The sequence below is a fragment of the Pogona vitticeps genome, chromosome 5 (genome assembly GCF_051106095.1).
Source record: "Pogona vitticeps strain Pit_001003342236 chromosome 5, PviZW2.1, whole genome shotgun sequence".
NCBI lineage: Eukaryota > Metazoa > Chordata > Lepidosauria > Squamata > Agamidae > Pogona > Pogona vitticeps.
Window position 1 is genome coordinate 101,577,680 of NC_135787.1, and position 14,264 is coordinate 101,591,943.

Consider the following 14,264-nt stretch of genomic DNA (forward strand, 5'->3'; position numbering starts at 1 on the left):
TTTATTTTATTCACCTGATTGTTTTATTTACCCTGTTTGTATTTAAAATAAACCTTATTCTTTTGTTGTTTAAAAGTCCATCCCTGGTCTGTGTGACTTATTATAGGGAATGGTTGGTGGCAGCTTAGTAACTGTGTGATAGATCCCAGTAGGTCTGGGTTTGTCACATTGATTGGTGTCCAGCGTGTGGGATACGACTGGTCCAGTTGTCCAGTGGTCCAGCAAAGCCTTGGCAAGTGTGCCCAGAGCAAGGGGGGTCTAGTCAGGGACAGTCTGAGGCGCGTAGGTAATCTTCTAGGTGTACCTCACGGGGAGGTGCGCTAGTGGAAGAACGTGCCAACTGGGGAGACTTAGATTAAGGTGCTCTGAGGCAGCCTAGTTTTGGCGGGAAAACGCTGAGGCAAAACTGCGTAGCAACAGCGAGCTAGCTTGCCAGCTGAGAGGCCCAGCAGAGGGGGGTAGGCTCTGACTCGATACTGTTGCAAATTTAGTGCTGAAGAACAGCAGCAATCTCTGGGGAGAGCTGGTTCTGAGGCAAAAAGGAAAAAAGTGGTCGTTTTATTTTGAGGCTTGACTTTTTAAAGCAGCCTGTTCTGAGGGGGGGGTTATGCCCTTGACTCGAAGCCAAGTAGCAGAAATGAGTGAAGTGAAAGACCCCCAGATTGACCAAGGTTCTGAGGAGGAATTTGGCTCAGTGCAAGGTGACAGCACAGGAGAGCAGGACCCAGAACTCAGAAAAATACTCCTAGCCCAACAGCATGAGCTGAGGGTGAGGGAAATGGAGGAAAGATTAGAGAGAGAAAGAAGGGAGGAAAGGGAAAGGCAATTTGAAATGGAGCAAAGGGAAAGAGAGAAACAAAGGCAATTTGAAATAGAGAGATTGGAAAGAGAAGAAAGATTGGAGAGAGAGAAAATGGCGTTTGAATTAAGAAAACTGGAACTGATGAACCAGAACAATAATAACAATAGGGATTCTGAGGGAGGCCAACTGTCTAAAGCTGACCTGAAGAAATTCCCTGTGTACCACAAGGGAGATTGTCCTGAGGTGTTCTTTTCCTTAGTGGAAAGAGCGTTTGTGGACTTCTCAGTGAGGGAAACTGAGAAGATGACCATCATGCGTTCTTTAATCAGTGGTAGCCTGGCTGAGGTTTATGCCGAGATGCCTGAGGAACGGATGAAAGATTTTGCAGAGTTTAAAAAACTGGTGTTCGCAAGACATGGGATAAATGCAGAGCAGCTGAGACAAAGGTTCAGGTCCCTCACCAAGAAGCCAGAACAGACTTTTACCCAAGTGGGGGCCCAATTGGTGAGGCTGCTTGAGAAATGGCTGTCGCAGGAGGGAACAGAGACCTATGAACAGCTTAAAGACTTGATAGCCCTGGAACAGTTCTATTCAGTTCTGCATGGGGAATTGAAATTCCAGGTGAGGGAAAGGAAACCGAAATCTGTGGCAGCAGCCGCAGAAATCGCAGATTTTATCTCCCAAATAAGAAAGCCCTTGGGTGAGGGGAAATCTGTAGGTAAACCCAAAGAAACCTACAGCAAGTACTCTCAGGGACCAGGGAAAAGCCAGCAAGGGGGAGGGGCCCATGGTGAAGGGAAGCCCTCAGGCATGAAACCAAGCCCTCAGAATTTGGAGGGAAAACCCAAACAAGAGGAGAGAGAATCAAAATACACCAGAAAATGCTATTTCTGTCAGGGAAAGGGTCATCTGATCTCAGAGTGTGAGAAATTGAAGCAGCTAAAAGGAATGGTGCCTCAGAATTCTAGTGGGACCAAGCCAAAAGCTGTGTTCTGTGTCCAGCAAGAGCAAGGCTCAGTGTCACAGAGGGAGCCTGTTGCCATGGCTACTCAGTCTGGAACAGCTACCTATGCTGAGCAGGCTGAGGAAAATGGTCCTCTTGTGGAGGTAAAGCGCTGCTTGCTGATAAAAACAGATTCTCAGTTGTTTGAGACAGCAGGGGTGGACGTAGGAATACTTGACCGTCAGTATAGGGGGCTGCGGGACACTTGTTCCCAGGTAACCCTGTGCCATCCAGATATCATCCCTAGGGAGTTTATAATCCCAAATGAGAGCATGAAGGTGGCAGGGATTGAGGGGCAGGTAATCTCTCTGCCAGTAGCTGAGGTACCTGTCAACTTTCAAGGCTGGAGGGGAGCTTGGCGCCTAGCAATTTCATCGACTCTGCCAGCAGCCGTGCTCGTGGGAAATGACCTGGCTGAACATGTGAAACGGGTGCTAGTGATTACACGCTCACAAGCCACCACAGGGACAGTTCAGGGGGGTAATGATGAGCCAGAGACGGAAGCAGAGGGGAGTTCAGAAGCTGTGGTGGAAACCTTAACCACAGACAGCAGATTTGGACAGGAGCAGAAGGCAGACGCCACTCTCCAAAAGTGTTTTGAACAGGTGACTGACGCCCAGCTAGCACCTGAAACCCCAGTGAGATTTCTGGAGAAAAAGGGGATTCTGTATAGAGAGACCCTGAGGAATATCTCAAAAGGGGGAGATGGGATCAGGAGTCAGCTAGTGGTACCTGAAAAGTATCGCCCCATGATCTTACAAAGGGGTCACTCTGACATGTTTGCTGCACACTTAGGAGTGAACAAAACACAGCAGAGAATCACACAGAATTTCTACTGGCCTGACATAGGGAAGCAGATCAGGGAGTTCTGTAAACAATGTGATGTGTGTCAAAGGCAGGGGAATAACCGCGACAGGACCAAAGCAAAGTTGTGCCCTTTGCCTGTGATTGACACTCCGTTCAAATGCATAGGGGTGGATATTGTGGGACCTTTGCCCAAGGCCACAAAGAGGGGGAATAGGTTCATACTAACAATTGTGGACCATGCCACAAGGTATCCTGAAGCCATACCCTTGACAAACATTGAAACTAACACAGTGGCCGATGCTTTGGTGGGGTACATGTCCAGGATGGGATTTGCCTCAGAGATAATCACAGATTTGGGCGCATCGTTCACATCAAAGCTCATGAAACGCTTATGGCAAATCTGTGGAATTAAGCACAAGGAAACCACTGCCTATCATCCGGAAAGTAATGGGTTAACTGAGAAGTTCAATGGGACTCTGATGCGCATGATAAGGGCTTACTTGGCAGAGAATCCAAACAATTGGGACCAGAAGCTGCAATCCCTTTTGTTTGCTTATCGATCAGTGCCACAAGCCAGTACCGGGTTCAGTCCATTCGAACTTTTATTTGGGAGAAGGGTGAAAGGGCCCCTTGATTTGATCAAACAAAATTGGGAGCAGATCACCCAGGATGACCCACAAGACGTTGTGACTTACATAGACACCTTGATGAATGACCTAAAGCGAAATCTAGAGCTGGCAGCAGAAAACCTGCAAGCGCAGAAGATCAAACAGAAAACATGGTATGACCGCAAAGCTAGAGAGAGGCACTTTGACCCAGGGGAGGAGGTGCTTTGGCTTAGGCCCTGCAGAGAGAATAAGCTGCAGCTCAAATGGGCAGGACCATATAGGGTCATTTCCAAGATGTCAGACCTGAACTACCTAATAGAGCAAGAGGAGAACCAAGCAAGGAGGGTGGTTCACGTGAATGCCCTAAAACCCTACTACAGAGGGGAACAGAGGGTTTTATTCGCGATAAAAGCAGCTGAGAGTGAGGAAGCTGAATTACCCTTCTGGGAGGGTAGAGGGGAAGTAAAATACAACCCAGAGGAGGTAAAGATCAGTCCTGCACTCACCCAAGACCAGCAGCAAGAACTAAAAATGCTGCTTAGTAAATATCAGCAGGTGTTTTCCAACAAGCCGGGGATAGTGAAGGGAGTGATGCATCGGATCCACACAGGGGATGCACCCCCGCAGGCAGTATCCCCATACCGAGTAACGGGACCCTATAGGGACAAGGTGCGGAAGGAGCTGGACGAGATGCTGAGGGAGAACATAATCGTCCCCTCTTCTAGTCCTTGGTCCTCTCCGATAGTCCTTGTGGACAAGCCTGATGGGAGCATTAGGTTTTGTGTTGATTACAGGAAATTAAACCGTGTAACCACTCCTGATGCCTACCCAATGCCCAGGCTAGACAACCTGATTGAAACCATAGGGGGTTGTCGGTTCATCTCATCATTGGACCTGGTAAAGGGATATTGGCAATTAAGAATTGATCCCAGGGATCAAGAAAAGACTGCCTTTTGCAGCCCGTTTGGTCTCTATGAGTTTCGAGTCCTGAGCTTTGGTCTCAGAAATGCACCAGCCACATTCCAAAGGCTGATGGACCAGACCTTGGTAGGGCTCAGTGACTTTACAGTGGCCTACATTGACGACATAGGGATCTTCAGTAATACCTGGGAAGATCACCTGATACACCTGGAGTTAGTGCTGCAGAGGTTAAGTGCAGCAGGGCTAACAGTAAAGGCCAGCAAGTGTCAGCTGGGTAGCCCAGAAATAAAATACTTAGGTCACATGGTAGGGGGAGGAATGATAAAACCCCTGGAGGCCAAAATAGAAGCTGTTCGTGATTGGCCCAGACCCAACACCAAGAAAAAAGTCAAATCATTTCTTGGGTTGGTGGGCTACTACAGAAAGTTCATCCCGAGGTTTAGCGAGATTGCGGCTCCGCTGACCGATCTGACAAGGAAGAAGGCTGATGACCGCATCCCGTGGACCAGCGACTGTGAGGCGGCGTTCCAGAGGTTGAAGGAGGCGTTAATCAACTACCCTGTGCTGCGGGCTCCAGACTTCGACCGGGAGTTCATCATCTACACCGATGCGTCTAACAGCGGGGTAGGAGCAGTTCTGTGCCAGGAGGATGAGAATGGTGACCAGCATCCAGTGTCCTACCTGAGTAGGAAACTCCAAAAAGGTGAGAGACATTTGGCAACCGTGGAGAAGGAGTGTTTGGCCATAGTCTACGCGATCCAGAAGGCCAAGCCTTACATCTGGGGAAGACATTTTATTCTGTGTACTGACCATTCACCATTGCAATGGTTAAAGACAATGAAAACCCACAATAGCAAACTTATGAGGTGGGCTTTGAACTTACAGGACTATGACTTTGAAGTGAAGGTGGTCAGAGGGTCAGTGAACTGTGTTGCTGACGCCTTATCAAGAAGACCTGAAGATTGAAGACGGCGAAAGAACATGGACTATATGTATATAATGAAAACAAAAAGTTAAAATGTACCTGGTTTTGAATTTGGTTGGTATTAATAAAGGTAAATTGATGTAATGTATATGGTAAATGTTTAAATGCATAATTGCTATGGTTTAACTTAGAGTGTAAGGTTAAGTAAGTATAATATGGTATGTATAACTGTTGTTGTGTATTTTATACAGGTTGTTTTTTGGTGAAAAGCACGTTAGCTTTCCCCCTACAAAACAACTTATAAAGAGGGGAGGTGTTACATAACAGCACTGATGTACCTGTCTGTCATGGGTTTGGAGGGAAAGTTCCATCCTATGGGGAGTGGAAGGCGGGACATCAGGAGGAGGGGCTGTACTGTATAAATATGTGATGCCTGTGTGGTGAGAGAGGAGATGCTGAGACAGACTGTGAGACACTGGGAGGGACGAAGCAGCAGCTGGGGAAGAAGAAGCTGTTGTGGGAGTCTGTGTGTCTGACAGGGTACTACTGTGTGTCAGAGTACCAACCTGAAAGGTTCAGGGGTCTGTTGGTTAGCCAGAACTGATGGGTTCAGGGTCTGTGCTTTAAGTTAAAGGTTCTAGGTGAACCAAACTGTATGCTTGTGTGTGTGAGAATAAGCCACGTTACTTTATTTTATTCACCTGATTGTTTTATTTACCCTGTTTGTATTTAAAATAAACCTTATTCTTTTGTTGTTTAAAAATCCATCCCTGGTCTGTGTGACTTATTATAGGGAATGGTTGGTGGCAGCTTAGTAACTGTGTGATAGATCCCAGTAGGTCTGGGTTTGTCACAATATGTAACAGTGCTTCAGTTATTTTAAGATGACTACCATACCATCTCTAGATCATTTGTTCTCCAATCTAAATATATTCAATCCTTCATCTTGCCTTCCTAACCTTTGTCAACCTCCTCTGAACACCTAACATTTGATCGCCTGTGTCCCTGTGGCAGCAATAAGTGAAAAGACATCAGGTCTGTCGAAAGTGTTTCAATGTTATTTCACAGAGTTGCATTCTAACTGCATGCTCATGCTTGTGAAAAGAGTAACAGCCTTATAAGCTGTGTGCCTTTTTTTTTTTAAAAGGCAGGGGACTGCGTTTGTGTTTGTTTGTGTTTCCTCTCTCACCTGTTTCAAAAAGCTCTAGAGTTTATCTTGGTAGGAGTCCCACTCCTTTCTCTTGACAAGACTGTGCTCTTCTCCGCTGATCTCTCCTTGGGCAACTTAGGTGGCTTAGACCTTCTGCTGGCTCCTGTCCCTTCTACAAAACCTGCCATGGTAAGAAAATGTTTGACTTTGTTACCATAAACTCCTCCTCTCACATTTTCAGCACCCTGCTTCTGTTTAGTTAATACATTGCTTCTTCTCACTGAACAGCTGAAGACAATCTGTTTGAAGTAAGATTCATTTTTTTGCTTTACAAATCTTTCAGAGGGTATAAAAACAATGGAAGGGAGTAAAGGCAGCTTAAACGAGGTCATCAGAGCTGACATTTTTATTAACCATATTTTCATCCCATCATTTCTTCAAGAATGTTTAAGATGAACTTGCCCTGTTTAGGAAATAATGGCTGCATGAGGAAAAGGAAATTGATAGCTCTAATGATGATGAGGAAAGAGAAATTCTAGAAGGGCAACTACTGGGTAACAGCAGCAGTAGTGGCAGATGATTCTGGAGAAGGATCTTTCATAGACAACAGCAGCAATGATCAAACTAATTTTTTCTATTTTCACATGGACGGAAACAAGATGTCTTGGAAGATGAGACTCCTGGGTTGGAAGGCACTCAGTCATCTACTGGGGAAAGAATGAATAGTGCTATTGCTAATAAAACAAATGGATTAAAGCTGAAATGGTATCTATGATGGATTCAGAGGAAAAGGAAAACCTGATAATGTATGACATGGTTAATGTGAACATGAAATGTAAGAAGTATATATCAGGGCAATGTTGGAATTATAAACAAGAAACAGAACATTTAAACACTATAATACTGGGGGTGGACTGAACTGAAGACAGCTAGAGTAGAACATTTTAAATCAGATAATTATAAAGTGGAAGTGTCAAACTCATAACAATGTGGCTCTAACCATAAGGTCGCATGTTGCCTTACACTCAGGGATTATCAAGTCCCACTGAAGAGGATCAACCAGACTTCATGGAAAGCCCCATCAACATAACCATCATTCAAATGTATAATACAACTCCCAATACTGAAGAAGAAAGTGTCTAGGAGGAAATATATTATAAACCAAGATAAGATGTGCTGATAATTGTGGGTGACCTGAATACAAGATTAGAAAATAAAGCCAGAACCAAATACTGTTGGAGAATTTGGCGTAGGAATCAGACATGAAAAGGGAAAGCAACTCATAGAATTCTGTGAAGCCAACCATTTATTTATTGCAAACACATGCTTTAGGAAAACAGATGATTCTACACATGGATGTCACCAGATGGCTAGTACAGAAATTGGACGTTAGCTTCATTCTTCCTACAGCAAACAAGGAAACAAGCAAAGCAAAGCAAAAAAGCACCTACGGTAGTAGCCGATTCATGTACAGAACATGAACTGTTAATATAAAAATTAGGGCGAAGAAGCAGAAGAACATGAAAGCAATCATAGTGCCAAAACATAATCTAAATAAGAATACAACTACAAAATAAGTAAAATGTGAATGTATCCATTGTATAGTTTGATTTCCTCAGGTTAATTCACTTCAGCCCACCACACAGGAGTAAGCAGAGAGGGGAGGAAATTAGCACCCAAAGCCTTGTTTCCAGCTTGTTAAGGTAGCTCTGCTCTGTTCTGGCCATATAGATTTCAAGGAACCATGGTTAGAGCAGAGCTACTTTAACAAGCTGGAAACAAGGCAGACTAATAACATCCTTCTCTCTTTCTGCTCATTCCTCTCCCTCTCTCCTTGGGTCACCTAGCTGCCTTAGCATTAGGTTAGCAAGACTTAAAAGAAAAAAGGAAGGAGGGAACAAGAACTGAACATGAAAGCAGACCCAGGCACCAGGTCTGTGGAGGAGAGAATTCAAATGCCAGCCAGTTTCCCCACTGCCCTGCCTCTCTCACTGCTGCTACAGCCAGCTGGAATGGCTTGAAATCTAACAATTATAAATCCCTTCACATTGGTTCAAGTAATCATATTGTCTGAATTGATGCAAATGCCTTCAACTCTAAAAACATAGAAGCCCCGATGATGGAGGAAAGAATTATGGATTGGAGAGGGAAACTCCAGGGTGATTCTAATGGAATTTTACATGTCAATAGAATGTCAATAATACAGTATGTATGACAATAACGTCATAATATGTATCAGACTGTTTCAGTCCCAGATCATTTCTGACATTATTTGTTAATGTAGTCACATCCTAAAATTCCTCAAAAATTAAAGAACCCTGGTTTTTAAAAAACACACACAATTGTATTATTAAATTAAGTTGAGTATGAAAAAGAACTGTGGATGAAAATCAAATATATTATCAAAGAAGAATAAAAAAAAAACACACACACAACCCCACAACCTAAACAGATGACTGATAAAACACTTACAATTATTAACAAGAGAGGAGAGCAAAAGAAAACAGAAATAGAATCCTAAATGCAACTATCCAGCAACCTAAACAGAGACAGAGAACTATTATTGTGTCCACTGAAAAGAAAAAGAGAACAACCAAAGAAGGGGGCAAAAAGAGCTCTCTTCTATAAGTTCCAAGAAATCAAAGGGAATCTAAATGAAGATTAGAGATGTTACAAGATCAAAAGGGGAAATTATTAGCTGACCATGATGAAAGAAAGAGAAATGAAAACAATATATTGAAAAACTATTCAAAGAGAGACAACAATGACACATTCCTTTAAAGAAAAATCCTTTGATGAAAAAGCTGCAATTTTAAAAAGCCAAGTGACAACTGCTCTCAAAACATTTGGAAGAATTAACTCACCAGGAATAGATAGGATACCAAGAAAGCTACAGAGAATGAATTTATCAAAATCCTAATGAGAATATGCCAACAACTATGGAAAATAAAACTATGACCAACAGACTGGAAATGTTCAATATGTACTGTATATTCCATTTCCAAAGAAAGGAAAGCCAAATAATGTACAGTGGGGTCTCGACTTGAGAACTTAATCCGTATTGGAAGGCGGTTCTCAAGTCAAAAAGTCTGTAGGTCAAGTCTCCATTGACCTACAGTGCATTGAAAACCGATTAATCCCGTAACAGGACGTTTTTGTTCCATTTTGGTTTTTTTCTGGTCTGTAAGTCAATTCTCAGAATGCAAGTCAAACCTAAATTTTGCGGCCAGAGAAGTCTGTAACTCAAAAAGTCTGTAAGTCAAGCCGTCTGTAAGCCAAGGGTCCACTGTAGTAACTCTAGGACCTCTGCATTAATTTTTCATGGAAGTGAAGACAAAAATAATGACTACAGAAATATTAAATGACTTTACTGATGACAATGAAAAAAAACCCTAAGATTTTTACAGATTTTTCTATTCCTTGGTTCAGTCACCAATCCAAATGGAGACCACAGTCATGAAATCAAAAGAAAGATAAGATTAAGAAAGATAGCTATGAGGGAAACAAAGAAGATCCTCAGGTATAAGGGTATGTTGCTGGAGAGCAAAGCCAAGCTAATCCATACACTGGCATTTCCAATAAGCACATCTGGATGTAAATGTGAGACAATAAAGAAAAAAGGGACTAATTGGAAATGTGGTGTTGGAGTAGTAGTTTATGGATACTAAGAACTGCCAGAAAGACAAATAAGTTGTACATCAAATCAAACCTGAGCTTTTGCTAAATGCCAAATGACTGAACAGAGGCTATCATACTATGGACACGTTATAAAAAAAAAGGCCCACTGAAAAGTACCATAATACTAGGAAATGTGGAATGCAGCAGGAAAAGAAGACATAACATTGGATGGATTGACTTAATAGTTTGTAAGACCTGTTCAGGGCTGTCACCTATAAGAACTTTTGCCAGTTATTAATTCATAAGGATGTCATATGTTAGAAATGATTCGTAGTATGTTACGACAACATTCTTTTGAAGAGTATCCCAATTTTCTTCTCACAAGAAGCAAATCAGGTCCAGTTGTGAATTGTGTAGCTAAGGCATTAACTACATAGGAATTACTATTCTCTGACTTGGGTGGGGGTGGGGGGATAAGTATGACACCCAAGAGTGGCTTTTCGTTTTTTCTTTTCCAGAAATTTTCTATGAAATGTTCCATAACTGATTTATTCCTGAAGTGGAGAAAGCACAGGGAAATGAGGTTTGGGTGGCATTTGCTGAGAAAACTCATGAACAGTAAGGACTCATATGGCCCCTTCTTACTCTCCCTTCAACTGAATCTGAAACTGACAGCAGTTTTTCATAGTAAAAATGCACACATATAAACATGGGAAAGTGCATAACTTATAGTCTGACTCTAAACTAAGATCTGAATGCATGGTCTCCCAAACCAAAGCTCACCCAGTATTTTTCTATACATGTGCAAATAACAGAAGCACTAGTCGTAAGAGATGTGCTTTTAGAACAAAATAGGTTAGAAATGGCAGAGGGAAAGGAATATGTTTAATTACAATAAAAATGTAGCTGAAGCTAATCACTCTGAAACCCTTCTGTACAGGAGTCAACTGAATGCTTAAAATGCTTTCATTTAAATGAACGGTCCACAGCACTTATGTGATAGTGGTTGATGTCGAATAGATGTCATGGGTGCTGCTAGAAAATGATTGCCATAAGGGTGTCCATTTGCAGAATGGCTGCTAGGACAAGAAAAAACAAAACAAGAACATTCAGTGCACTCATCACTGGGACTTCAAAATGCTTAACTGGTCTTCAAATACGTATGCCTTGTCATGGGTTCAAATGATAAATAGCACTCATGGAAAAAATGGAGTGTCTTCCAGATGATGCCAAACCCCAGTTTTTCGGATCAGATAGTAGTTTTTGTTACATGTTAATAGTTTTTGAATTCAGGCGGTGTCTTAGGGACACATAAACATACACAAATGCTTACATATATACACAGGGAGAGCTAGAATAAAGGCCAATATATAGAAATCAAAACTACGAAAACACCATACACTTGATGCTGGTTGCATACCTTACTCCTGCTCCCCATTAGTCTCACAAGCAAGAGGTCAATGATGACTCAAAAATATTCTTTGAATGATAGCCAATTAAAGCCATGCTTCCTAATACTAGGTCCACAGCTATAGCGACTCAAAGGTGCCAAGTCAATGGAAAAAATCAGATAGGTTCCAAATTAAATCCCAAACCAAAAAGGTTCCACAAATTGTGTGTTCCTTCCTTAACACTAATGAATTTTTATTTTATTTTTTAAAAAACTTGTTTTAGCAGTTTTTACAGCAGTGAAGTATTTGTTTTCATGCTTTGGGACTCTGTAAGTGACATATAATTCCCCCTAGAAGCAATGATGGATAGCTGAGTGTGTATCAGGGTCAAATCAAACACTATTGTTAAACTCAACATTAGAAGAAGATAACACGTTAAGTATTCCATGAAACAATCCTCTCCTAGCAATTAAGCTGGTGTCTAAAACAGGCTAGCTTTCAAGCTGCAAAATCAGAAAAAACCATGATCAGGGTGCTTTAAATACTGAAGGAATTTAAAGCACCTAAATCAGTCCAAATATTTGCAAGGGAAACAGAGCCACGCAAAAACCAGGTTGTGGTTCCTACTTATTTGTGGAGCTCCCAGGGTATTAAAAAGAGCATTTTTTTTTTAAAAAAAATGCCCTAATAGCCATTTGAGAGCTTTCAGGATCTATGGGATGTTGATGTGTCAGTTTGGGGGCTTGGGGGGGACACTTTCCTGCTCTCTTCCCTAGCCGCCTAGAGTGGTCGAAATGACTAGATAGGCAGGGTATAAATACAATAAATAAAATAAAATAAATAAATAAAAATAACAGCTTGTACTCTCGTATCTGAGAGGATGTAAGAGAATGTCCCAAAAAGTTAAAAAGTCAGAATGAAAGAATGCCGTTTCAGGAAGAAAAAACAGATGAACGCACCTCTCACTTCCCATTCTCCAGAAACACCCCCCCCCCCATGCTGGAGACCTAGATAAGGCTTAAGTTCTGTGGTGGCACTTGTGGCACAAGGCACTAGAGGAAGAAAGTGATATTATATGAGGTAAACTATTTGTCCATCTAGCTCTTTGTAACTGGGATTCAGCCAACTTTCACAGCACCAAATGCATGATGTTTTTAACACAGCAAAGGAAGGCCTCAGAGGTGTGAGAAAGAAAGAAAGAAAAGTATCTCCATGCAAGTTCTCCCTTTATGAACCTCACCTTTGTGTGAGTTCCTTTTGCAGCCATTTTTTATTCAAGGGTGACTGGAGCCCTTAACAAATCAATGGCTCATATCATGAGCAGGAGGAAGCAGGCTTATTGTCCCCTCCATCTTGCCAGCTTGTCTGCCTCTTCACTTTTGCTCATACCCACAAGAGTCTGTTACGTATTTACATGTGGGATCACAATGTGCTACACAATTAAACTCCAAAATGATCCAACTCTGCAACTGACAACGATTCCTCAGGGTGGGGATTTCACTGTAACTTATTAAATAGGGGCACACTGCAATTTTCAGAAGTTTAAGATATACTACCCTTCTACCCCATAAGCCTACAACCAAATAATAGAACTTAATATAGTAGATGGTTCTCTGCAGCCAAAGATGGAGAAGCTCTATACAGTCAGCAAAAACAAGACCTGGAGCTGATTGTGGCTCTGATCATCAGCTTATTATAGCAAAACTCAAGCTTAAACTGAAGAGAAAAGGAAAAACCACTGGGCTAGTCAGGTATAATCTAAACCAAATCCCTTTTGAATACACAGTGGAAGTGAAGAACGGATATAAGGAATGTGATTTGGTGGACAGAGTGCCTGAAGAACTATGGATGGAGGCTTGTAACACTGTACAGGAGGAAGCAAAAAAACCCATCCCAAAGAAAAGGAAATGCAAGAAAGCAAAGTGGCTGTCCAACGAGACCTTACAAATAGCAGAGAAGAGAAGGGAAACAAGATGCAAGGGAGATAGGGAAAGTTACAGAAAATTGAATGCTGACTTCCAAAGAATAGCAAGGAGAGACAAGAGGGCCTTCTTAAATGACCAGTGCAAAGAAATAGAGGAAAGTAATAGAAAGGGAAAAACCAGAGATCTGTTCAAGAAAATTGGAGATATTGAAGGAACATTTTGTGCAAAGATGGACAGGATAAAGGACAAAAATGGGAGGGACCTCACAAAAGCAGAAGACATCAAGGAGAGGTGGCAAGGATACACCGAGGAATTATACCCGAAAGATTCAGATGTCCCGGACAACCCACATAGTGTGGTTACTGACCTTGAGCCAGACATCCTGCAGAGGGAAGTCAAGTGGGCCTTAGAAAGCATGGCTAACAACAAGGCCAATGGAGATGATGGCATTCCAGTTGAACTATTTAAAATAAAAGATGATGCTGTTAAGGTGCTACACTCAATGTTACATACAGCACTGATGTTACCTGTCTGTCATGGGTTGGAGGGAAAGTTCCATCCTATGGGGAGTGGAAGGCGGGACATCAAGAGGAGGGGCTGTACTGTATATATATGTGAAGCCTGTGTGAAGAAGCTGGAGGAAAGCTGAGAAGAAGAAGCTGGAGTGGGAGTCTGTGTGTCAGACAGGGTACTACTGTGTGTCAGTCAGTACCTACCTGATAGGTTCAGGTGTCTGTATGGGTAGCCAGAACTGAATGGTTCAGGGTCTGTGCTTTATTTAAAGGTGTTCTGTGTGAACCAAACTGGTGTATGTATGATTGAGACTAAGCCACGTTACTGTATCTTATTCACTTGATCATTTTATTTTCCCTGTGTGTTATTTAAATAAACCTTATTCCTTTATTTGTTAAAAATCCATTCCTGGTCTGTGTGACTCCTTACAGGGAATGGTTGGTGGCAGCTTAGTGAAACTGTGGCATATCCCAGTAGGTCTGGGGTTGTCACACTCAATATGCCAGCAAGTTTGGAAAACTCAGCAGTGGCCAGAGAATTGGAAAATATCAGTCTAAATCCCAATCGCAAAGAAGGGCAATGCCAAAGAATGCTCCAAGTA

General features: G+C 42.2%; 1 protein-coding gene across 7 annotated transcripts in view; it reads right to left on the reverse strand.

The window, feature by feature from the left end:
* Positions 1 to 14,264, reverse strand: part of LOC144589475 (uncharacterized) — a 132,227-nt gene that overhangs the window by 21,613 nt on the left and 96,350 nt on the right. The window contains exon 4 of one of the 7 annotated variants that reach the window (XM_078394157.1): positions 6,227 to 6,397. The exons of the other annotated variants lie outside the window; for them this stretch is intronic. Within the exon in view, the coding sequence (XP_078250283.1) occupies positions 6,361 to 6,397 (37 nt within the window). The 3' untranslated portion in view covers positions 6,227 to 6,360. Of the gene's footprint in view, positions 1 to 6,226; positions 6,398 to 14,264 lie in introns of those variants that run through there. 7 annotated transcript variants of the gene reach the window in all.